Source organism: Pogoniulus pusillus, chromosome 14, assembly GCF_015220805.1.
Source record: "Pogoniulus pusillus isolate bPogPus1 chromosome 14, bPogPus1.pri, whole genome shotgun sequence".
Taxonomy (NCBI): domain Eukaryota; kingdom Metazoa; phylum Chordata; class Aves; order Piciformes; family Lybiidae; genus Pogoniulus; species Pogoniulus pusillus.
In genome coordinates, this window is record NC_087277.1 from 20106359 (window position 1) to 20129891 (window position 23533).

Below are 23533 nucleotides of genomic sequence, written 5' to 3' on the forward strand. Positions count from 1 at the left end.
GGAGCGACGCGAACGAGCCCGAGTGGGTAATGGGCAGGGGAGGAAGCAGCTCAAGCTGGCGGGGGGCGGGTGCCGCGCACGCGCAGTGGGCGCTGTCTCGCCCTGCCCGGCCGGCTCCGGGGCTGCAGACAAAGGCGCCGCGACCCCTCCCCCTGCCCCCCTCCTCTCAGTCTTTTCCAGCCCCGGTTATAACGCGCTGCCCCCCCGCCTCTCCTTACCCCGTTTTCTCTCCGGTCTATGGCTGCGGGGACTGCTCCGTGCCCGGAGCATGGTGGGGGACCGGTGGGTATGGCGGGAGGGCGACAAGGGGGTGTGGGTAGGAATAATTCAGGCGGGGGGGGCTCGGTGAAGATGGCGCTGAGACGAGCGTACTCCATCAAGGACAAACTTCAGGCCATCGAAAGGGTGAAGAAGGGCGAGAGGCAAGCGTCGGTGTGCCGGGCCTTCGGGGTACCGGGGGGTACCTTGAGGGGTTGGTTAAAGGATGAAGCCAAGCTCCGGTGGTTCCTGGAGCAGCTTGGGGGTGAGGTGGGCACCCAGCGGAAGAAGATGCGTTTGGCCAACGAGGAGGAGATTGACCGAGCTGTCTATGCCTGGTTCCTCGCTCTACGCCAGCATGGGATCCCCCTCTCTGGGCCCCTCATCCAAGCCCAGGCCGAGGCCTTCGCACGGCAGATCTACGGTCCCGAGTGCACCTTCAAGGCCAGCCACGGGTGGTTCTGGCGTTGGCAGAAGCGCCATGGCATCTCCAGCCAGCGTATCTATGGCGAGGGCGCGCTCCCCGCCGAGCCTGAGCGGGCTCCCGTGGCCAGCTCCGAGCCCCTGCCTGTGCCTGCTGCCGACGCCGGAGGCTACAGCGATGAGCAGATTTACAACGCCAACATCACTGGGCTCTACTGGAAGCTTCTGCCAGGACAGACTGGTGGGACGGCAGCGGCGGCACGGCGGCGACCAGCGCTCCGGGAGCGCGTCACGGTGCTGCTGGCCGCCAACTTGACCGGCTCGCACAAGCTCAAACCGCTGGTGGTTGGGTGTCTTCACGATCCCCCCAGCCTGCGCCATCACAACCAGGACAAATTCCCTGCTGGCTATCGCTACAGCCCTGAAGCTAGGCTGGGACCAGCTCTTCTCCGGGCTTGGTTCTTTGAGGACTTTGTGCCAGGCGTCAAGCGGTACCTACGTCGCAGCTGCCTGCAGCAGAAGGCGGTGCTGCTGCTCAGCTCCCCACCGCCCCACTCCGGGACAAGCCCTGAGGACTCCCTGCCACTGCAGACACCCGATGGCTCCATCCGTGCCCTCTTCCTCTCCAAGGGACCTGCTGGGAGTGGCTCGGCTGGAGGAGGAGGCCGAATCCCGGCCCCGCTGGAGCAGGGGGTGGTGTCCACCTTCAAGCAGCTCTACAAGAGGGAGTTGCTGCGCTTGGCTGTCTCTTGTGCAGCTGGGGGTGGTGGTGGCTCGGGTGGCCCTATGGACTTCGTGAGGTCCTTCCTCCTCAAGGACATGTTGTACTTGGCTGGCCTCTCCTGGGAGCTCATTCCACCCGGCTCCATCGAGAAGTGCTGGCTCTTGGGGTTGCGTGCTGCCTTTGAGCCCCAGCCTGGGGAGGAGGAGCATGGAGACCCCCGACATGGGGAGGAAGGTGGTGGGGACAGCAAGCTCTTTAGTGACCTGACCCACTTGGCCGCGCTGGCCTACAAGCGCTTGGCCCCCGAGGAGGTGGCCAACTGGTTGCACTTGGACGATGTGGCCCCGGGTACAGAAGAGGACGATGGAAAAGAGGACGCTGAGGAGGAAGGCCTCGATGTCTGCAAAACGGAGGAGGAGGAGGAGGAGGAGGCAGCAGCTGGAGATGGGGGCGGCAGAAAGGGTGGGGAAGGAGGACACACTTTGCTACCCACGGCCCGGGAAGCCATCAAAGGTCTGGAGACGGCGCTGCGGTGGTTGGAGGGTCAAGACCCTCGGCAGGTGGGGCCGCTGAAGCTGGTGCAGCTCCGCTCCCTCATCAGCATGGCCCAGCGGCTGCACCGCAGTGCCAGCGGCCCCCACTCCTAGGCCAAGGCCACCTCTAGCCTCTTGGCTGCCAACCACCTTCTTGGGGTTGGGGAGGATGGGTCATGGGGTTGGGGACACCTTGTTTGTCCCTTGGGGCTGGCAATGCAGGTGCCAGCTCTCCTTACCCCTTGGTCACGGGCCTGAATGCCCCTGAGGTACCCCTGCTGAGGGGGTAGTGTGGCAGCTTAGGGCTAGCCAGGGACAACCCCTCCGTCCACAGTGTGTCTGGGGATCATTCCTCACCCTTGGGTATAGTTTGAAGGTGCTGGTTTTTAAATGCCATGAGACTGAGCTGGGCATAGCCACCAGCTCACCCTGGTCCTCATGTGGAGAAGAGGTAAAGAAGGGACCTTGGTGTCACTGTGAGTTACTGGGATGATGGGGGAACTCACAAGAAGTGATTCCCTGCATCTCAAGAGTGGGGACAGGGTCTGCCTGAGGTGCTCCACAGCAAACATCCCACCCTGGAAGAGGTTGCTGACACCCCCCCTCTTCCAAAATGGAATCTGGTTAAACTGGGGTGGTTTGGTGCTGGTTTAAGCAACTTTCTTCACACACTGGACTGGGACAAGGACACTTAGGTAGTATCCAAGAAGCTGCAGCTTCTCACAGAGGGTCATTTCTGTCATTCCCATGACAGCTCCTGGGAGTGCTAGGACCACAGAGACCTGCTGAAACAGGTACTGTCTTCTGAGCATTGTCATGAAGCTGAAGGCTTCAGGGATGTTGGTTGAAGTGTCTTCTCTGGGGTTTGTGGGGTGGCTGGGGCTGGACAATACAACTTTGTGGAGCTAGGGAGATGCTTGGTGGAGTGGTATGTCACAAGTTAAGATGGGAGCAGCTCCTGGCTCTGCCTTTAGGTACTGGAGACCCCAGATGAGAATTCAGCATCTCTTGACCTGATTTTGGGTTCCATTTTAGCCTTCTCAGCCACATTATTGAAACGTGTGGGGGGGAAGTCATTAGCTCCTCAGCACTGCTGTGCCCCATGAGGTGGCTTTTATTTGTCACACCTTTGTCTCATCCCCTCAGAGTTTATGGAAATTAAATGGATTTTTATTCCCACTTTGGGGTTGTCTTCTCTAAGTGGTCATACAGAATGATCCCACCAGGGCTGGGGGTAGCAGAAGGGGGATTTCCATGTGATTGTGTCATCTCGATGGGTTTTTCTCTACTGCAGGGGTTGGAGCCACCTCGGCTGCTCCCCAGATTGAGTTTTTCCTTTATTATTTGGATGAATTTGCTGATTAATGAATCTCTTGGGGACTTTGGGTAGCACCAAGAAGGAAAAAAGCCACTCCAAAAGTCCCCTTTGGAGCTGAGGGTTGTCCTTTGAGCGTGTCAAACTCCATCAAAGAACCAACATCAACAAAAATTAGGAGAAATGCACCTTTTTTTCCTCCCCCCAAACCCAGCCAAGCTCCATTTCTGCTGGTTGGCTGCTGCCACATTCGCAGCCACCACTTTGTGAGGCATTTCACTCATTGCAGGCCTCTCCCTCAGCTTTTATCCACCAAGGGGATGTCATCCTGTAGACCACATTGCTCTTTATTTTTTATCATCTTCTGCACCCAAAAAAATCCTAAAAGGAAACATTTCAGAGCTTGGGATGTGGCTCACTTCAAGCAGGAATTTGTGAATTAAAAGAGACTTGACTTGTTTGAGAAGATCACTGCCAAGCTCAGCAGAAGGAATCGGGCTGAAGCTCTTTGTTTCTTGTGTGGTTCAGCCTGAGCAGACTCACAGCACTGCTTGGTCTTGTATTGGCAGGTCAGAACATAGGCACATTGAATGGGTTGGGTTGGAAGGGTCTTCAAAGATCATCCTGTTCAAGCTCCCTGCAACAGGCAGGGACGTCCCCAGCTAGAGCAGGTTGCTCAAGGCCCCAGCCAACCTGGTCTGGAATGATCACAGGGATGGGCCATCTCCTACCTTTCTGGGCAACCTGGTCCAGGGTCTCACCACCCTGATCATAACAGAATTTCTCCCTTCTCTCCAGTCTCAATCTCCCTCTTTTGGTTTCAAATCATCACCTCCAGTCCTGTTACAACAGGCCCTGCTCTAAAGTCTTGTCACCAACTTTCTTATCAACCCCTTTGAGTACAGGAAGGCCACCAGAAGGTCTCCTTGGAGCCTTCTTTTCTCCATACTGAACAACCTCAACTCTCAGCTTGGCCTCACAGCAGAGGGCTTCCAGTCCTCGGATCATTTCCATGTCCTCTGGCCATGTTCAGACAGGTCCATGTCTCTGCTGTGCTGAGGGCTCCAGAGCTGGCCCCAGCACTGCAGGGGGGGTCTCAGCAGAGCACAGCAGAGGGGCAGAATCCCCTCCCTCCCACTGCTGCCCACACAGCTGGGGATCAGCCCAGGACAGGGAAGCATAGTGGCTACCAGCTCATCTCCAGCTTTTCACCCATCATCACCCTTCCAAGTCCTTCTCAGGGCTGCTCTCTGGCCCTTCAGATCCAGCCTATGTTGATACTGAGAGTTGCCTTGACCCATGTGCAGGACCTTGCACTTGCCCTTGTTGAACTTCATGATGTTCATATGGAGCCACCTCTCAAGCTTGTCCAAGTGACTCTGGATGGATCCTATTATCCAGCATGTCAGGTGCACCACTTGGCTTGGTGTCATCTGCAAACTTGCTGAGGGAGCACTCAATCCAACTGTCCCTGTCGTTGATGAAGACACCTAACAGCACTGGTCCCAGGACAGACCCTTGAGGGGCACCATTTGTTACCAGTTTCTACTTGAGCACTGAGTGATTGACTGTTACTCTTGGGACATGACCATCCAGCACTTCCTGATCCATCTAACAGTCCATCCATCAAATCCACCTCTCCAATTTAGCATCAGGAATATTGTGTGGGGCCATATTAGAGTCTAGGGAGATGACATCTATAGATCTTCCCTTGTCTACCAATGCAGTCACTCCATTGCGGACAGCCACTAGGTTGGTCAGGCAGAATTTGCCCTTGGTGAAGTCACCTTGGCTGTCACTAATCACCACCCTGCCTTCCATGAGTTCTGGCATGTCTTTGGAGCTGGATGTGCCACTGTTCTGAAAGACACCCTGAAAACCCACAGCTCAGAAGCCTCTAGGAGGACATGTGGAGATGGGGAATGAACAAGGCCTGGAGTCAGCCACATGACAGGTGGTGCAGCTCTATCTGGCCAAGGATTTTCAGCTAGATATGTTACATAGTGGTGTGGAGGACACAGAAGAGATGTAGGAGCCTAAGAATGATAACAGAAGGCTGCAGAGATCACTTTGGGGAGGACACCTGGAGGACAGAGCAGGGATGGAAGCAGAAGGACAAAGGAGCTACCAGGTGGCTTGAGAAACCACTGCTTCCTTCCACCATGTGGGTGCCACAAGTTCCTTCCCTGGCATGAAACACAGAGATGGGCAGGCTCGAGAAGACACCCAAGGTCATGCCTTGGTGTGACCTGGCAGTGTCTTTGGATTACAGCATCTCTTGGCTTGTTGCCACCAGCATCTGGAGCAGCAACATCCCTGGAGACCGGATCAAAGCTACAGGGGCAGGAGGCTCAGCATCCAGCTGTTCCACCACCCCTGTTCTGCCTGCAAAAAAAGCCTTTGATCTTCAAAGTGCTCCACAAATCATCACTAACTGCAGCCACGCAGGTGCCTGGAGGCAAATGAAGCTTAATTAGGGCATGAAATGCCTCAGATCCTCTCCAGATAAGCTTAGAGGTCCTCCTCCCTTGATGTGCAGCACTTTAGGGCCAAGACTGAGTCTGGGCTTCCATCTCACCTCTTCAGCACTGGAGAAGGACCTGTGGTACTATGTTGATGCCTGGCCAGGGTGGAAGGTGGAGGGTTTTTGCTCAATGAACTTGGTTCCGAGATGTGGACAGCAGCTTTGTGTTTGTGCCCAGCAGAGGAGTGACCATTGAGGTGTAGCCCAAGCACCAAGACACCCTGGCTTGGCACTGAGCTGAGAAACCAAAGGCTTCCTGTGCTCACTCCTCATGCTGATGGCTCATCAGATCTTGAGACCCTTTAGCATCTGTGTGCTGGTCCTCACCTCCTGCCACAGTGATGTGGCTGCTCTGCCCAGATAAAATAGGCTTGATTTGGGATCACTTCATCCCCAAAACCCCATCCCCATCCGAGTCCCCACTGCCATATATCCTGGCACAGCACTGGTGAACACAGACCAGGGGTGGCCTCAGCTCTATCCATGGTGAGCACAGAGCCAGTGTGGCACCAGCTACACCCCTGGAGAGCTCAAAGCAAACATGGTACCAGCCCCATCCAAGGTGAGCACAGGGGTCAGCACAGTCTCAGCTCCATCCCTGCTGATCCAGGGACCCATGGCTGTCACCTTCTCATGGAGGTGACCTCATGTTGGGTACAGCAGCCCACTCAGGACTGAAGGGACCAGAAAGTGCCAACCCCATGATGGTGCTACGCATATTTATTTGGTCCCAGCCCTTCAGAGGTAGCACAAGGCATGGACCCATCTCCACACCATCTCCCACCATGGGTCTCCTGGGGCTGTCAGGGTCCCTGAAGGGCTTTGGTCTGGTCCTCCGTTGTCCCTTCTGCCCCACGGGGTGGGGACAAGACAGAGCTGTCCAGCCTGCCCAGCCAGGCTGCTAGTCCTTGGCCACATCGCGTGCCCGGTTGGTGGCTGCCTCCACGGCGTTCATGACGGTGGCCCTCAGCGCGCCCTTCTCCAGCTGGTGCAGCGCGTGGATGGTGGTACCTCCAGGCGTGCAGACATCTCCTCGCAGCTTGGCCGGGTGCTCCCCCGTCTCCAGCATCATCTTAGCTGCACCCTACAAGAGAATAGGGTGAGTCAGAGAGAAGGGAGACCTCCCAAGCCTCCCTTCTCCTTGCCCAGGGGTTGGATGGCAGCAATCTCCTGTTGCCCATGGTACCAAAGCATCTGTTCCACCACGATGCTCTTGGCTGTCTTCTGGTGGCCCCATTCTTGGTTACAAGAGGGGAAATGAGGCCAAGTCTGTGGTTCTGCACTTGGGTTGGGGCAACCTCAAGCACAAATCCAGGCTGGGGGATGAAGGGCTGGAGAGCACCCCTGAGGAGAAGGACTTGGGGGTGCTGGTGGGTGAGAAGCTGGAGATAAGATGGCACCAAGTGCTGCCAGCCCAGAGCCAGTTCTGTCCTGAGCTGATCCCCAGCAGTGTGGGCAGCAGCAGGAGATAAGGAATTCTGCCCCTCTGCTGTGTCCTGCTGAGACCTCGCCTGCAGTGCTGGGGTCAGCTCTGGGTTCCCAGTACAAAAAGGAGCTGCTTGAGCAGGTCTAGAAGAGGCCATGAAGATGATCAGAGGGCTGGAGCACCTCTGCTGTGAGGCCAGGCTGAGAGTTGGGGCTATTCAGCCTTAAGAAGAGAAGGCTCTATTGATACCTTCTGGTGGCCTTTCAGGACTTAAAGGGAACTACAGGAATGATAGAACCACAGAATATCAGGTCAGAAGAGACCTCAAGGATCACCTGGCTTGAACTTTCTTGGCAGAAGTATGGTCTAGGCAAGCTGGCCCAGCACTGTGTCCACCTGAATCGTTTCAAAGTAAGTGTCCAGTGTTGGGGACTCTGACAGCTGATTCCCAAGGAAAGCTGGGCAGGGACTCAAGCAGGGGGTGTAAGCGACAGGACCAGGTGTGGTGGCTTCCAACTGGGAGGAGGAGATTTAGACTGGATACAACAAAAAGGTCTCCCCCGTGAGGGTGGTGAGACAGTGGAACAAGTTGCCCAAAGAGGTGGGAGATGCCTCAGGCCTGGAACCATTCCAGCTCAGGTCGTTTGGGGCTCTGTGCAACCTGCTCTGGTTGGAGATGTCCCTGCTGACTGCAGGGCCTTGGAACTAGATGGTCTTTAAGGTCCCTTCCAAACCAAATCAGTCCATGGTTCTGTGAACATCATCCAGCTTCCCTCCCCTCACTCTGTCATCTTGCTACCTGCTGCAGAGCGCAGGGAAGGATGGTGAGGAGGTGTTCAAGGCAGCTGGGAGATTCAGGAGGGAGAGATGCAATGATGGATGTCCCCAAGTGATGCCACAACTCACCAGCAGTGTCTGAGCTGCAATCCTACTGGCCAAGCCAACTGGCATGCCCATCTTCACTGCCCCTTCAGCCAGAGCTTCAGCAAACAGATAGACCTGGAGGAGAACATCAAAGATGAACATGGCCAAAGATGAGGACTGCAAACCTCAATCCCACGTGGGTGAGATTTCTGATGTCACCCTGTGTCCCACCAGGCATGGGTGCTTACGTAGGCCACCCCACTGCCACTGAGGCCAGTGTGGATGTTGATGTAGGATTCGGGGACCTCTTCACACAGCCCACAGGAGGACAGCAAGTTCTTCAGCAGGGCAGCTTCTCCATCACCAGCACCACTGCCCCGGGCGAAGACCATGGCCCCTGCCTGCACCACGCATGGCAGGTTTGGCATCAGTCGCAGCACTTTGGTCCCAGCAGGGAGAAGCTGGGGAGAGATGGGGATGGGAAAGAGGTGCCAGCTCCAGGCTACACCCATGGATGCCCAGAGGCAACCACTGGAGCTGGAGGAGAAGCGTGGTCCATGGGGGAAAGATCCGAGGATGCAACCTAGGTGGGGAAAGCACTACAGCAGTGTGTCTTTCTCCACAGGTGCAAATGGGAGGAGAAAGAGCAAAAGGAGGTCAAGGAGGACAAAGTGGGGAAGGAGGAAGAGAGGGAAAAGGAGGAGAAAGGAGAAAGAGCAGGACCAGCAGCAGGACTAAGAGCAGGAGAAAGAGAATGGAGAAGGAGAAGAAAGCTCACCCTCTGCAAAGTCTGGAGTGAGACACCAGCTGCCATCGAGACAACAATGTGGTGGGGTCCCACAGCTGGACGGATCTCCTGCAGGACACCTGGCAGGATGTGGGGTTTGGTGGCCAGGAAGACCAAGGTAGTGTCCTGAAGTACTTCCAGGTTGCAGTGCGTGGTCCGGCAGCCCGACTCCTGCCCATGGGCCAGGAGAGGTGTCACAGTCCAATGCCATCCACCCCTGGCATCCACCACTCCCACAACATGGAACATCTTCATGCATGGTCATATCTTGGGGACACATTCCTACCACAAAGCCACCAAGACTTCTCTGGGATTTCACCCAGATCTGGGAAACATGAGCCAAAGCCCTTCATGGAGTGAAAGGGTGCCCCAAAAATCATGGTGAGGAGGACCCCAACACGACTACCACCATGGCCACCACCAAACAGAGCAGCTTGTCACTCTGTGCCCCCACTCACCCGCCAAGCATCCAGGTTTTTGTCCGAGGGAGCACTGGCCAAGATGTTGCTGGCTGGCACCTTCCCTTGGGGAACATGGGGACAAAAGCGAGAGTCTGGGGCGGCAGCAGGGTGGGGGACACACCCCAATCTCAGCCAGGATTGATCTCCTGCAACCCCAGCACCATCAGGGTGTCACCCCACTGGGGACAGCTGTGGGCATCCAGTTGTTAAGGTGATGCCAAAAGCAAGATCCATCTCCCAGCTTCTAAGTGTGGGCTGTCCCCAAACTGTAGGGCAAGGAGAACCAGAGACATTCAGGGAGGAGGGACAGTGATGTGGCTACACCACCTGCAGGACAGGAGACCCTGGGGAGAGGGACGGGACAGGGTTGTCCGCATGTGCCCACACCACTCTGTGGGGTCATGAAGAGCAGGGGTCCCGGAGAGGGAAACAGGACAGGTTGTTCCGACGTTCCCACACTGTTCTATGGGACCGGAAACTAGGAGGGAGACAAGACAGGGCTATCCCCACGTCTCTACATCACTCAGTAAAGACCCCAGGAGGGGGACAGAACAGGGTTGTCTCTGCGTCCCCACACTGTTCTATGGGACAGGCACCCTGGAGCGTGGGAGAGGACAGAGCTGTCCCCATGTCCCCACACAGCTCCACGGGGTCATGGCGGGCAGGCATCCGGAAGCGGGTGACACCACAGGTCCATCCCCACGTCGCCACCCCCATCCCCGCCCCAGTGTCTCTCTCAACCCTTACCTGCCCGCAGCAGCCCCCGCGCCATGCCCGCCGCCATCCTCCCGGCCCCCACGAACCCGACCCGCAGCTCCCCGGGCTCCATCGCCTCCATCGCCGCCGGCCGCGCCCCTGACCCCCAGGCCCCGCCCCGAAGCCTCCTTGCTCCACCCTCCCCCCCCCATTGGCTGCGCTGCTCCATAAGCGGCGTGGCTCGGGGCGGAGTCAGCGCCGGTGCGTTCTTGCCACGTGGGCTGCGGCGGCGGCGTCCCGGGAGGGCAGTCGGGGTTGGGAAGGGTGAGTCGGGCTCAGGCGTGTGACCCAGGTGTGTTTTTGTTGTCCCACATCGGTTGGGTCCCTTCAATAAGGGCGTCCCCGCCGCCTCGCGAGCCTCTCCTTGGGTTTTGTGGGGTGGTCCCAGTCTTGGGGCGATCCCCCACTCACTTTTGTCCCCGCAGGGCATCCCAACGCCACCACGTAATGATGACCTGGAGCTGCTGGGCTCTGTTGGTGCTACTGGGTGGCACTAGTTGGTTTTTTGGGAGGCTGGGCCTTGGCACCATCACGGAGGAGCTGGGATCCCCCCCCGGAGGAGGTGAGGAGCCCCTGGAAATTGGGACTTTCCTAGAGCTGGGCACAGCTCTGGGGGTGTGGACACCACCCTGGAGCTGGGGACCTTCCTGGAGGTGGTTCCCCAGGAAAAGCCTTGTCACCAGCTGACCTCCACTCCAGAAAGGTAGGAGATAGTTGGGAGGGACATGGACATGGCACCCTTGGGAGCTGCTAGGACCCATCCTGCTGCCATCTGGCAGAGGTTCCCAGGGTGGGCTGCTGGCCCTCAAGAGGGTGCAGATCACATCCTGAGAGCTTGCCTGTAGCTTTTGGGCACCTCCTCCCAGCTCCCTGCCCTGTTTCTGCCCAGAGGAGGGTGTGGGAGGATTGGAGATGGGACTGCCATCATTATGGAGGTGAGGAAGGAGTCACTAAGGTGATGGAACTCCAGGTTTCCTTCTTCCCACATAGGAAGGATGAAGTGGAGCTGTTGCAGGAGGAGCTGGGCAGGATGGAGATGAGCTGCCTGCAAGGTGGGAGCTGGCAGCAGAACATGGGAAATGGGAGGTGTGGTGGCTGCAGGACAAGGGTCTGGGGCATTAGCATGTCCCCATCCAGTGATGGGTCCCATGTGTTACTCCCATGTCCTTCAAGCTGTGCAAGGACATGTGTACCAACCCAGGATGTCCCTTAGGGACAGCAGTGCTGGGAGTGCCACCACCTTGATGCCATGTTCTTGCAGAGCCTTCGTGCCTGCAGCAGTCTACAGTGATGCCAAAGGACCTTCTGAGGTCACCCATCTCTGGTAGGTGAAGGACAACACTAAGCTTTCAGGTAAGCCTGAGCTTGGAGATAGGTGCTGGATGGCATGTCCACAGGTGGAGCCAGACCTTGCTCCTGGGGGCCAGCTGGGTCCCTCTGAGGGGCAGGCCTTCTAGGGCTGAGCTCTCCACATCGCGGCTGCAGCTCTAGGTGCTGGACACCCTGTTGGGAGAAGTGTCAAGGCTGGGGATGGACTTTTGGGTGTCCTCCAAGGATGGATGCCCAAGGCATCCACCTTGGGACAGGATGAACACCCACTGGGGACATCTCCTGCATGACAGGAGGCTCAGTGAGGATAGAGGATGTTCCCCTTCAACCAGGTGATGCTGGAGCCAGCCATGGGCCCTGGAAAGCACTGGGAGCCCAAACCCTGCAGCCCAAGTCAGTCTCTGGCCAGTGAGAAGTGAGTACCAACCACAGAGAACATCCCAACAGGGACTTGGTGTCACCTCTGTGCAAAGCAAATGGGGACAGCCCCACTGGGAGCTTCCTGAGGTGCTGATGGGTCCCTCCTCTGTAGGTCCTTGTTGTCCCCACGGTCCCCATGCCAGGGGCTCACTAGGGCTGGGCAGCAATGCCGGAACAAAGCCACCCCTGGGCAGGGCTTCTGCCACATCCATGCCGCCAGCTGAACCTCATCCAGCAGCCTTACCATGGACTCTTTCACTTCACATTTGACCTTCTACCCCCTCCCAGAGGGGTTTTAAACCCTTTCTTTGGCTCTTCCAGATGCTGGTGGAGAACACATGGTGGTGCTCAGGACCCTAAGGGTGCCACTGAATGTGGGCACGGGCTGCTGGGCAGATGTTCCTTGTCCCACCACTTTTACTCTATTTGTATGTATTTCAATAAATGCTCAATTGACAGCTGGAGCCTTCCCCATTCTGGTCTCCCCAATGCTGACGCTGGGGCCTTGCTGGGAGGAGCTTCAGGACCATCCCCATGATCTTGGATATGGTCATGGTGATGGTGGTGGCTCCATCTGGCTGCACCACCTAGTCTGGGAACTCCTTTGCGGGTGGTCCAATGTTCTTTTTTCCCCCCACTCTGCTCCCAGCAGCAGGCCATAACTTGGGAGGCTCCTCACTGGGCTCCGATCCTCATTTTGCTTTGGAAATGTCACTGTCACCAACCCCCCCAGACATGTCCTCTGCCCCAGCAAAGGACAACCCTGAGATGAAGATGATGCTGGTCCCAGCTCTGCCTTGGCCCATCACTTCCTAGCGCTGGCATAGTTGGCACTGAACCAGGCACAGGTCTCCTTCACAGCTGGGGAGGGAGAAAATGGGATGAAGGTTAGGAGAGGGAGTGGAGTTTATTGGTAGTCATCAAATGGTTTGATTTGGAAAAGACCTTTAGAAGCTCATCTAGTTCACCCCTGCTGCAGTCAGCAGGGACATCTGCAACTAGAGCAGGTTGCTCAGAGCCCCAGACGACCTGGAATGGTTCCAGGGATGAGGCATCTCCCACCTCTGTGGGCAACCTGGGCCAGGGTCTCACCACCCTTTCATAAAAAGTTTCTTCCTTAGATTCAGCCTAAACTTCCCTGGTTTTATTTTCAAACTATCATCCCTTTTCCTGTGTACCAGGCCCTTCTAAGAAGACCATCCCCATCTTTTTTAATAAGCCCCTCTTAAGTCCTGGAGGGTGACCAGAAGCTGTCCCCTGGAGCCTTCATGCTGAACAACCCAACTTATCTCAGCTTATCTCTCACAACAGAGATGCTTCAGCCCTTCTAATCATTTTGGTGGTGTCCTCTGGACCTGTTCCAACAGTTTCATGATGGATGGACCACCCTGATGCCACCAAGGCTAATCACAGTGAGTAGGACCTCTATGTCTCATGGTGTTCCCCCCATCTCACCTTGCTTGAAGGGTGTGAACTGGAAGCTGGGCAGGTAGCGCCGCAGCTTGGCGTTGCTGGCTGTCTTCTTGAACTGCCCATCTGCTTTGGTGCTGTCAAACTGGGCAGGGAAGGATTAAGGGAAACCAAAACTGGCATGGTGGAAGGGATGCTCTGGACCACACCATCTTCCCTTCAGCCCTGCTGCTGCTGGTGGAAAGTGAGGTGCCTCCCCGCTAGTAAGCTCCAGGAGTCAGGGGCCCAGCTGGTGGTGAAGGATACAAGAAGCTCTCCCTTGAAGTCCATGGCCTCTGCAATTGCCTCTGCTGCCTCCTTGATGGAGACTTCTTCTTCTTCTCCCACTGTGAAGAAGAGCATGATGGTGGCCATTCCTTTGTCTTCCTGGGAAGGGGCTGGAGCCCCTTGCTGCAGGTGAGGCAAGGGGACAGGACCTACCTGACAAAATGATGGGCTCCACCTCGTCATATTCACGCAGGACCCAGAGGAAGAGCCGGGCCAGGTCCTGCAGAGGGGCAGATGGCTCTTGGGGGGTGGCTGTTGTTCCCCAGCCCTCCCATCGCAAGGGAACCCACCCCCGAGGGTGGCCAGCACTGCCCAGGACAACCCAAATAGGCCCAGATGCTGCTGGGGTCCAGGCAAAGACCCCCCCCATCCCCTGCCCTCCCCAGGTTGTAGGAGGTGAGTGATCCCCAAGGCCACACGTACCAGGGAGTAGATGAATTGTCTCCTGGGCTTGCCTGTGCCCCACACGGTCAGTGCAGAGCCACTCTCTGCAGGAAGAACATCACATCTTTGAGCACTGGAGCCACCTCCACCAGCAGTGCAGCTCATGGGGCAAGCAGGGATAGGAAAGCTCAACCCAACCCTTCCAAGAAAAGCTCTAAGATGTTCTGCCATGCTCACGTTTGGCCAGGTAGACCTTGTGGATAAGCCCCGGCAAGACGTGGCCATCCTCAATGTTGAAGTTGTCGTGTGGCCCGAAGACGTTGGTGGGAATGACGGCGGTGAAGCGGCAGCCATGCTGCTCGAAGTAGCCCCTGAGGGAAGGCAGGAGATGGCAAAGGTGTTGTCCACCAGCAAAAATCACCCACCCCTCCAGCACAGAGATGTCTCCAGAAGACCCCAACCAGCAGCATCTCCATCTGCTGAGGCCAGGGATCTTCCCAGCTCCATTTTATTCCTGTGAGCTCCAGGGGAATCTTCTTGTCCTGATAATGGGAGGGTGCTAACAGCCTCCAAGGACATTCCCATGTCCCTCACGCACCTATTCTGGATGTCAATCATCCTTTTGGCATAGGAGTAGCCAAAGTTGGAGCTGTGAGGTGGCCCGTTGTGAACCTGGGGGCAGGAGAGCAGAGTTAGGGGACCAGGGACTTCTGGAATTGAGCATGGGGATGGAGATGCTCACCATGGTTTCATCAATGGGGTAGGTTGTCTTGTCTGGGAAGATGCAGGTGGAGAGGCAGGAGACCACCTTCTGCACTCCCGTCTCATAGGCTGAGTGCAGGACATTGTCGTTAATATGGATGTTTCTCCTCTGGGGATGGAGAGATTTGTCATGGGACAGACCCTCAAAGTTCTTACCCACTTTGGCTAAGAACTTCAGAAACCTAAGGAACTCTGGTTTGGCCCCAGAAGAGTAAGCCCTGTCCTCATGTCCCACCAGGGGCATGCAGGAGGTTGCAGCATCTTCAGGAACCTCCATACTGCCTGTTTGCCAGGAGCTCACCCAAAAATCCAGGTTGTAGCGGATGTTCTTGAAGAGGCCTCCAACCATAGCAGCTAGGTGGATGACATGGGTGGGCTTGTGCAGCTCAAACAGGGCTTTAGTCTCTGCAGCATTCCTGGGATGGGAAATTTTGGGGTTCAGTGGTCTTGAGGGAGCAGCCTGGGGAGGGTTTCCAAGTGAAAACCCCAGCAATCAACTCACGTCAAGTCAGCATCTCTGGAGGACACAAAGATCCACTCCTCGTCTGGACGCCCCTCTCCATCAGCCACCACCTTCTCAATGGCTTTTCCCACCAAGCCGCTGCCACCTGTCACCAGGATGCGCTTGGCCACTGGCCCTGTCACCTCTGTCATGGCCAAAACCCTGTGGAGAGTCAAGAGCTAAGCTGGTGTCACCTCCACGTGTACCCAGCCAGATATGGACCACCCAGCTCAGCCTCACCCCAGGGACTGGGCTGCCGTAAGCACCACCCAGAACCACCTGGGTGCCTTTTACCCAAAAAGTAAGTTGGCATGACTGCCCTTGGAGGTGACATGGCCTGGCCCCAGCAGCAGCTGCTTTCCTTAAGTGAAGCTGGCTGGCAGCCAGGTAGCACTTGGGCTGGGGCCAGGTCCTGCCACGTGGCACCATGTGGCACTGCCCAGCCTCTGGAAACAGAGGTTCACCCCATGCCTTCCCCTGCACCCCAAATCTCCTCCTCTACCCCAGAGCTCCTCCTGCACCTCAGACATCTTCTTGCAGCCCAGGTCTACATCCCAGATTTCCTCTGTACCCTAAACCTGGCATTTGCACCCCATGTCTCCCCTTCACCCCAAACCCCAGGTCTGTGCCCCTGCACCTGATGTCTTCACCTTAGATCTCCTCCTACAACACACACTCCCAAGTCTGCATGCAGACCTCAACTATCCCCATGCACCCCAAATCTCTACCTGCACTCCAGGTCTTCATCCACACCTCTCTCTGCACCCCAGGTCTCCTCCCGCACCCCTGATCTCCCCGCGGAGCGCAGCTCTGCCTCCTCGATCCCCTGCACCCCTGATCTCCCCGCGGAGTGCAGCTCTGCCTCCTCGATCCCCTGCACCCCTGATCTCCCCGCGGAGTGCAGCTCTGCCTCCCAGATCCCCTGCACCCCTGATCTCCCCGCGGAGTGCAGCTCTGCCTCCCAGATCCCCTGCACCCCTGATCTCCCCGCGGAGTGCAGCTCTGCCTCCCAGATCCCCTGCACCCCTGATCTCCCCGCGGAGTGCAGCTCTGCCTCCCAGATCCCCTGCACCCCTGATCTCCCCGCGGAGTGCAGCTCTGCCTCCTCGATCCCCTGCACCCCTGATCTCCCCGCGGAGTGCAGCTCTGCCTCCCAGATCCCCTGCACCCCTGATCTCCCCGCGGAGTGCAGCTCTGCCTCCCAGATCCCCTGCACCCCTGATCTCCCCGCGGAGTGCAGCTCTGCCTCCCAGATCCCCTGCACCCCTGATCTCCCCGCGGAGTGCAGCTCTGCCTCCTCGATCCCCTGCACCACATCCGCTTCCTTCTCCCTAGATCTCAGGCTTGCAGCCAGGTCCGCACCCCACATCGCTCCCTGCAGGGGTCTTCACCCCGCACCTCTCCTGCCCCCCAAACCCGATCCCCTTCCTCCTCTCTCACCCCCCACTGCGGCTCCCCCAAGCCCCTCAAACCCCTCCGTACTGCCCTCCTCTTTGGGAACCCTCCCCACTCCCCCACGCAAGCCCCTCAGAGCACCCCCCTGCATGGGTGGGTCCCATCTCACCCCTCCGAGGGGCTCGGCTGGGCTCGCGTAGACCTGAGGGGGCTCGGCGAGGCGAGGCTAGAACCAAGGAGGCTTGGCGGAGCTCGGCTCGGGACCGGGGCACGGCTCGATCGCGGGATTCGGCTCGGCTCGGCGAGACTCGGTGCGAGTCGGCTCAACCCGGCAGGGCTCGGCCTCGCCGCTCGCCGCCGCTGCCGCCATTCCTGTGCGCCGCCGCGCAGCAGCCCGGGAAATGGAGTCCGCGGCAGTACCGCGCCGGGGGCCGCCGCTGCGCCGGGGACACCGCCGCGGCACCGGGGACGCTGCTGCCGCCACCCATCGCTTCCACCGAGGGTGCTGCAGCAAGCCTGGGGAGCGATGGTGCATGAGGGCGCGCAGGGGAAGGGGCGCTGCGGCTCTCCCCGTTCTCCTGGCGGCGAAGGCCTCACCTCGGGTTTGGGTGTGGAGCGCTTCCGTCGGCGCTGCTGGGAGGAGAATGCGCTTGGGAATGAGCAGGGCTCGGTGGCCGCGGCGGGGGCGCTTCAAAGACATCCCCGCGCCTCTGGCTTGCCTCGGCATTGCAGTGAGACTCTGCGCTGCCCAGGGCTTCAGTAGGATCCAGGGAAAGCCAGCAGGAATTCCTGCCTCGCCCCCACAAGAGAGACGGCCCCAATGTGGAGGAGTCATAAACTCAGTCATGGAGTCGCTGGTGTGGGAAAGACCTTTGAGGCCGTCCTGTCCAGCCCTTAAGCCAGCACTGCCAATTCTCCCACCAAACCGTGGCCCTCAGCACCACAACTCCATGTTTTGAAAGCAGGGATAGGGACTCTACGTCTGCCCTAGGCCGCCTGGGCCAGGGCTGAAGAACCCTCTCCGTGAAGGAATTGTTCCTCATAGGCAATCTAAACCTCCCCTGGGGAAGCTTAAGGCTGTTTCTTCTTGCCCTGTTGCTTGTTCCCTGGGAGAAGAGACCAACCCCAACCTGGCTCCAAGCTCCTTTCAGGGAGTTGTAGAGAGCCAGGTCTCCCCTCAGCCTCCTATTCTCCAGACACCCAGTGTCCTTCTTGGAGTGAGGGGCCCAAAGCAACCCAGTACTCAAGGTGTGGCCGCAGCAGGGAAACCATCACCGCACTCATGCTGATCCAAGCCAGGCTGCTGGTGGCCTTCTTGGCCAGCTGGGCACACTTTGGCTCATCTCCAGCTGATCTTGACCAACATCCCCAGGTTCTTTCCCAATGGACAGTTTCCAGCCGCTCTGTCCCCAGCGTGGAGTGTTCATGGAGTTGCTGTGACCCAAGTGCAGGACCCAGCATTTGGTCTTGTTGAACCTCGTTCCACTGGCCTTGACCCATTGATCCAGCCTGATCAGATCCTACTTCTTCTGACATGATGCAGGATGTCCTGGCTGATCTCACACGTAGAGCCAGGGATGAAGCACTGCAGCTCCTTCTCCATGCTGGCTAACCCCTCCTGAAACACAACCACCCCATGTTCAGTTGCATCCATGCTTCCAGCTCACCTCTTGGTAAAATTAGACAGTAAAAGGGGTTGGGTTGGAAGAAACCTTCAAGGATCATCTAGTCCAACTGTCTCGCCATGGGACTTCTTTGGCTAGAGAACAGGTTGCTCAGAACCTCATCCAATGGGATGCTGAATACTTCCAGCAATGGGACAACCATTAGATAAGCTACAGAAGTACAAAGAAGGAAGACTTTCCAGGAGCTGCTGGGAGCATAAAAGCTGCCTTCTGTACCTAGGGAACTTTGGAGTCTTCCTTTGGCCCTGTTACAGCTGAGAAATCACTGGGAGGTGGTGCAGTCAGAGCTGCTGTGACAGCAGCTGAATAATGATGGTGCCAGATTAAAATATGTTAATTGTGGAGCTAATTAGCAGAGCAACGTTAGAGCATGAGGCAAGATCACAAGGGTGAGGATTAAAGTTGTGGTGACCACATGGGATGGAGCAGGACTTTCTTGTTAATGAAATATCACCCAGGCTTTTGATATTATCTGGCAAGACCTTCTGAGTTAAGGATGAAAGCCTGCACCAGACCCATTAGGTCAGCTGGGAAGGTCAACTGGGGCAGAAAACTGGGGCAGATGGGTACAAGTTGTGTGGATACAATGTGGAAGCCAGCTTGAGATGATGCTGCATGGCTGTGGTCAAGCTCCAGGAGCCCACATGAAGACACACCGGCTCTAAGAAGCCCATCTCAGCATGGAAGCCAGCTTGTGATGATGCTGCATGGCTGTGGTCAAGCTCCAGGAGCCCACATGAGGACACACCAGCTCTAAGAAGCCCATCTCAGCATGGAAGCCAGCTTGTGATGATGCTGCATGGCTGTGGTCAAGCTCCAGGAGTCCAGGTAAGGACACACCAATTTTACACATCATTCTCCCACTTTTAGACTTCATTTTTGTGGCTCCTTTTCATGCTTTTAGGTGGACAACACATCAGCAGTGAGCCCTTTCCTAGGTCATGTGCTCCCTCCATGTGTAACTTTGGCCAGCTAAAGTCCATTTTGTTCCATGCAGTTCAACTCCCACCAGTTTCCACAGGGGTTGGGAGGTCCTCCCACTAACATGGTAATGGAAGTTGGTCAAAGTCATGGGACAATCTCAAAGAGCCAGAGAGTGGAGGCTAAGATTGGAATATGACCAACAGCTATGGCTTCCCCTAGATCCTAACAATGTGGTGGTGGTGGTTTCCCATCACAGGAATTACAAAGCAGGAGCAGTTGGAATGGAAAACTTCTGACTAGACATGAGACAGGAAGTAACTGCACCTTTTGCAGACTCCTGGTTTGTGAGATCAGGAGGAACTACTGCTCAGGGGCATTCTTGTCACCAACATTTGGCTTCTGCCTGAGGCCAGTCCTCCTGAAGGAGGCAACAGGGTGCATGAAGTGGAGTGTAGTCGTCAGGTCAAAGGAGGTTCTCCTCCCCGTCTACTCTGCCTTGGTGATGCCACATTTGGAGTCCTGCATTCAGTTCTGGGCTCCCCATTTCAGGAGAGACAGGGAACTAGTACAGAGAGTCTCGTAGAGGCTGCAAAGTTGCTGAGGGGGCTGGAGCATCTCTGAGGAGGAAAGGCTGAGAGCCCTGCAGCTGTTGAGTCTGGAGAAGAGCAGCCTGAGAGGGGATCTGCTTAATTCTCAGCAAGGCTAGGCGACAAGGGGCTTGGGCTAGACTCTTGTCAGTGGTGCCCAAGAACAGGACAAAGGGCAATGGGCACAAACTGGAACCCAGGAGTTCCACCAGGAAAAAACTCTTGACTTGGAGGGTTCAGAGCTCTGTAGCGGGCTGGCCAGAGAGATTGTGGAGTCTCCTCTGGAGAGCTTCTAAACCCACCGGGACATTGTGATCCTGGGCAAGCTGCTGCAGGTGACTGCTGGAGCAGGAGAATCAGACCGGATGATCTCCAGAGGTCCCTTCCCACCCTCACCATACTGGGATTCTGTGACAAAGGTGGCTGCAAACTGTGACCACTCCATGGTGGGGCTTGGGGCTGTTCTGAATGCAATGAGGTCCTGACTGGGTGACTGAGACTCTTACTGGGAGGCAGGCACTGAGATGCCACCTGTTTTACCTGCAGCTGACCAGCACATCTCTGGCTTGGGGTTTCCTAAGGATGAGGTGGAGAGAACTGGGCAGGGGTCAACCAAAGGGACCTAGCTTCTCTAGGGTGGGTGGGAGAGAGGCATGTAGTGGCCCATCCATCTGGGCAGAGGACAATGCAGTCATGAGCCTCCTCCCAGCATTGCCTTGAACTCTCTTGAGCTGACTGTGCTCAAAAGGAGCAACTCTGGAGCAAGTTTGGGTTGAAACACATTATGAAGCATGAGGTAGGCATCCTCCTGGGCCTGGCTGCTCAGGCAAGTTGCAGGGCTGTGAGAAGTCATGATCCTGTACCCAACAGCTGATGTCAACCTGGCTGAACTCCAAGTTGCATAACCATCCCTCAGGAGAGCAGGTACTCCTTGAGTTTGTCTTCATAGCATCATTTTGGTTGGAAAAGCTGTCTAAGATCAAGTCCAAGCATCAACCCAACACCACCATGCCATGAAACCATGTCCCAAAGAGCCATGTCCACACATTTCTTGCACTTGTGAGTTCAGCCATTCTTTTGATGAGATACAAAGAGGAGTTAAACCCTTTGAGGCCAACAAGGCATCTCTGAGAGATGTCTTCTTTGCACTAAGTTACTGAGTGAACAGCGCAAGAGCTCCGAAACCCTTCCCCTCCTGTCCTTGGAAGCTCCAAGGCAGGTGATGTTTGCTTTTTATTTCAGAAAAGAATTTTGTTCCTAGGCAAAAGGTTTGTCTTTGAAGTGACGCTGACTCCAGGTGTGCACAGAGCTCTCTGGCTAGCCAGCTGCTCTGGAGATGTTATCTTCAGTGCCTTTGATGAATATTTTAGTAGTGCCAACAGCCCTGGGGACTCTGAGCTTCTGTCTCGCCAGGTTTGCGAGAAACTTCTCACAGAGTGTGCAAAATAAATAGAAAAAAAGAAGAAAATGGAGTGACTGGACCTAGTGGCAAGCAATCTGGGGGCAACTAAAGGTCTTTGGTGGCCAAAGGTCAAAGTTCAAGTGCCCAAGTTGGAAGGCAGAGAGGTAAGAGGGTGGCACAGGAGAATGTGCTCACCCTGCCACCTTCTTGGCCACACAGCCTCACAGGGGCCATTTCATCTCAGCCAAACAGGTTCGTAGGCTTGTTCCTGCTTCCACTCCTCAGGACTTCAGGGAGCCCACACTCAGCAGGCAGGTGACTTCACAGAGGGGGCTTTCTGTGTGACCTCAGATCAGAGAGGTGGTTGCTTGGAGACCCCTCACAGGTGGTAGAGGGTCCTTGCAGGAAGGAAGTTCAGACCCTGTAGTGAAGAGATGGTCTCTTGAGGGTGCTCCCCAAGGGCTTACTTGGGGATCCCATAAGAAGGTGAGCACATGGCCTGCAGAGAGCCAGCTGGATGACATGAGGACAACATATCCAGGCAAGTAGTCCAATAAGGACCCAGCCCTGCATCATCTGAGTATCCCAGACCAAACCTGGTGGTCACCTAGGAACCCTGCAGAGGGACATGAGCAGAGATGAGTTCAGGAGAGCACTGATGGGTTGGACACTTTGAGGAACTGCTGGGGCACTGCCATGTTCCTGAGAAAACCCAGATGCTACTCTGTAGTGCTGTTGTTGCCATATTTGTGAGAAGAGATATTAGGGAGCTTTTTGTGCCACTGCAAGGGCCGGCTGGCCCCTAGCTGTAAGGGATACAGCTGTGATGCAGGAGACCAGATCTCCTTCCACCCCAGGTGATCCACGCAGTGGAAGAGGAAGGAGCTTTGGATTGTATTCAGCTGGGCTTTAGGAAACTATTTCACAGCGCCTTGCCCAGCACTCTAGAGCAAGTGTCTGCTGGAGCCTTGGATGTGCAGACTCTACCTGGGTAACAAAGTAACACCATGGCTGTACCAAAAGAGACGTGGTCGATAGATGCCAAGGCAGTTCGTAGCCACTCACAAGTGGTATTCCCAGGACTAAATGCTTGGGCCTGTTTTCCTGAGTATATTTTGATCCTGGCAGGGGGGTGACAGCACTATCAGTAAGCTTCAGATGACACCAAGATCCAGAGGAACACTGGATCTGGTGTGTGCAGCGCTGGCTGTGGGCAAGGGAAGGGTTAGAGTGATGTTGTGGAGGCTCCGTGTGGCGCTGGCTGTTGCTGTTGCTGGCACCGTAGTAGCTAAGAGAGGTCTCGTGGCCCTTTGGGCAGGCAGCGCCTTGAGGCCAGAGTCTGTCCCGTGTGAGGCTGTGAGAGGCTCGGGAGAAGGAAGGCAGAGGAGGCGCCGAGGCTGTGCTGCAGGAGAAGTTTATTGAGGGCAAAGGCAGGAGCAGCAAGGGGAAGGGAGGGGGTGCGAGGGGCAAAGGCAGGGCCAGCATCAGGCCAGGTGCGCTTGTTGCAGGAGCTGTTGCAGGGTGTGAGTGGTGGCAGGGTGGTGGGCAGGGCCCTCAGCAGGTGTAGCATCCCCTGGCGGCGCCGCAGCCGTAGCCCCGGCCCCCGAAGCCGTAGCCGTAGCCGAAGCCGGAGCCGTAGCCGGAGGAGATGGGCAGTCCCTGGGCGCTGAGCTCGCTGCCCAGGGCAGCCCCTGAGGAGGATCCGACGGCGGTGCTCTGGGGGAAGGAGGTGAGGATGGGTCCCGGCAGGGTGACCAGCACGGGGGAAGGCTGGATGAAGACGCGGGAGTCCTGGCACTGCCTGACGCAGGGCTCGTTGCAGCTGTTGGCCAGCGGGGTGGGTCCGCAGGGGCGGCAGGCGTCGTAGCAGGCCATGGCTGTGGGGTGGAGGGTCCCTGGAAGGGAGAGAGCGAGAGAGAGAGGGCGTGGAGGGTGTGCGAGAGGGGCGTGCTGGGGCAGGAGAAGGAGGGCGAGGGGCTGGAGGCTGACCTGGTGGAGCGAGCAGAGCGCAGGGGAAGGCGTCAGGAGGCGGCTGTGAGGGCGAGAGGCGCTGGGCTGGCTTTATGCTGGCCGGGCTGGCAGCAGAGGCGAGGCCCGCCCAGCAGAGGTGGGGTGTCACCAGTGAGGTCACGGCGTGGCACTGGTGTGCTGTGGTTTGTGGGTGCCTTGTGGCCAGGGGGTCTCATTTCCTGGCAGCCCTCGATGTCTCCTCTGGACGCGTTGGTCGTGAAGAGAGAGGGAGTTGGGCATGAGCTGTAGCCTGGAGGCCGTCTTGGGCGCAGCAGTGACCAAAGGATGGAGCCCTCTGCTGTCAGAGCAGTAAGCAGTGAGGTCA

The 23533-nt window shown here is 56.9% G+C and overlaps 4 protein-coding genes and 2 long non-coding RNA genes across 9 annotated transcripts; 3 read left to right on the forward strand and 3 right to left on the reverse strand.

Annotated features, from left to right (window-relative positions):
• The first annotated feature begins 2 nt into the window (after positions 1-2).
• Positions 3-3117, forward strand: TIGD5 (tigger transposable element derived 5). Its single transcript, XM_064154439.1, has one exon. It carries the CDS (start codon positions 238-240, stop codon positions 2050-2052), a length of 1815 nt encoding a protein of 604 aa, XP_064010509.1. The 5' UTR covers positions 3-237; the 3' UTR covers positions 2053-3117.
• Positions 3118-6479: 3362 nt separating this feature from the next.
• Positions 6480-10160, reverse strand: PYCR3 (pyrroline-5-carboxylate reductase 3). Its single transcript, XM_064154442.1, has 6 exons — positions 10063-10160; positions 9313-9377; positions 8846-9025; positions 8316-8528; positions 8110-8202; positions 6480-6861 (listed from the first exon to the last, which is right to left on the reverse strand). Exons 1-6 carry the CDS (start codon positions 10151-10153, stop codon positions 6679-6681), a joined length of 825 nt encoding a protein of 274 aa, XP_064010512.1. The 5' UTR covers positions 10154-10160; the 3' UTR covers positions 6480-6678.
• Positions 10161-10896: 736 nt separating this feature from the next.
• Positions 10897-12278, forward strand: LOC135181336 (uncharacterized). Of its 4 annotated transcripts, none has more exons than XR_010304831.1 (4): positions 10897-11123; positions 11285-11424; positions 11733-11815; positions 11933-12278. It is a non-coding gene; the product is annotated as an uncharacterized LOC135181336 (long non-coding RNA). The 4 variants fall into 4 exon arrangements; XR_010304833.1 differs by having other exon boundaries at positions 11285-11395; XR_010304830.1 differs by having other exon boundaries at positions 11333-11424.
• Positions 12220-16989, reverse strand: GFUS (GDP-L-fucose synthase). The gene is made up of 11 exons (XM_064154443.1): positions 16770-16989; positions 15206-15367; positions 15005-15119; positions 14684-14812; positions 14540-14613; positions 14179-14312; positions 13981-14045; positions 13711-13777; positions 13537-13616; positions 13276-13375; positions 12220-12681 (listed from the first exon to the last, which is right to left on the reverse strand). The coding sequence occupies exons 2-11, from the start codon at positions 15355-15357 to the stop codon at positions 12626-12628; spliced, it is 972 nt and encodes a 323-aa protein (XP_064010513.1). The 5' UTR covers positions 15358-15367; positions 16770-16989; the 3' UTR covers positions 12220-12625.
• LOC135181337 (uncharacterized) lies at positions 13138-13619 on the forward strand. Its single transcript, XR_010304834.1, has 2 exons — positions 13138-13232; positions 13454-13619. It is a non-coding gene; the product is annotated as an uncharacterized LOC135181337 (long non-coding RNA).
• A 5547-nt stretch (positions 16990-22536) lies between the features above and the next one.
• On the reverse strand, positions 22537-23369 carry LOC135181339 (feather beta keratin-like). The gene is made up of 2 exons (XM_064154445.1): positions 23188-23369; positions 22537-23093 (listed from the first exon to the last, which is right to left on the reverse strand). The coding sequence occupies exon 2, from the start codon at positions 23071-23073 to the stop codon at positions 22753-22755; it is 321 nt and encodes a 106-aa protein (XP_064010515.1). The 5' UTR covers positions 23074-23093; positions 23188-23369; the 3' UTR covers positions 22537-22752.
• Between the last annotated feature and the right edge of the window lie 164 nt (positions 23370-23533).

What these genes read in the sequence shown, in the direction of transcription:
- TIGD5 (XM_064154439.1), top strand. Translation starts at nt 238, where the DNA reads ATGGCTGCGGGGACTGCTCCGTGCCCGGAGCATGGTGGGGGACCGGTG.
- PYCR3 (XM_064154442.1), bottom strand. Translation starts at nt 10,153, where the DNA reads ATGGAGGCGATGGAGCCCGGGGAGCTGCGGGTCGGGTTCGTGGGGGCC. An exon ending in AAAACCTGGATGCTTGGCGG is followed by an intron (nt 9,026 to 9,312) that starts GTGAGTGGGGGC and finishes GCCCATGGGCAG; the next exon opens with GAGTCGGGCTGCCGGACCAC. An exon ending in GTGGCAGTGGGGTGGCCTAC is followed by an intron (nt 8,203 to 8,315) that starts GTAAGCACCCAT and finishes GTTCTCCTCCAG; the next exon opens with GTCTATCTGTTTGCTGAAGC.
- GFUS (XM_064154443.1), bottom strand. Translation starts at nt 15,357, where the DNA reads ATGACAGAGGTGACAGGGCCAGTGGCCAAGCGCATCCTGGTGACAGGT. An exon ending in TCCAGAGATGCTGACTTGAC is followed by an intron (nt 15,120 to 15,205) that starts GTGAGTTGATTG and finishes TTCCCATCCCAG; the next exon opens with GAATGCTGCAGAGACTAAAG. An exon ending in ACTTCAAGGGAGAGCTTCTT is followed by an intron (nt 13,376 to 13,536) that starts GTATCCTTCACC and finishes TTCCCTGCCCAG; the next exon opens with TTTGACAGCACCAAAGCAGA.
- LOC135181339 (XM_064154445.1), bottom strand. Translation starts at nt 23,073, where the DNA reads ATGGCCTGCTACGACGCCTGCCGCCCCTGCGGACCCACCCCGCTGGCC.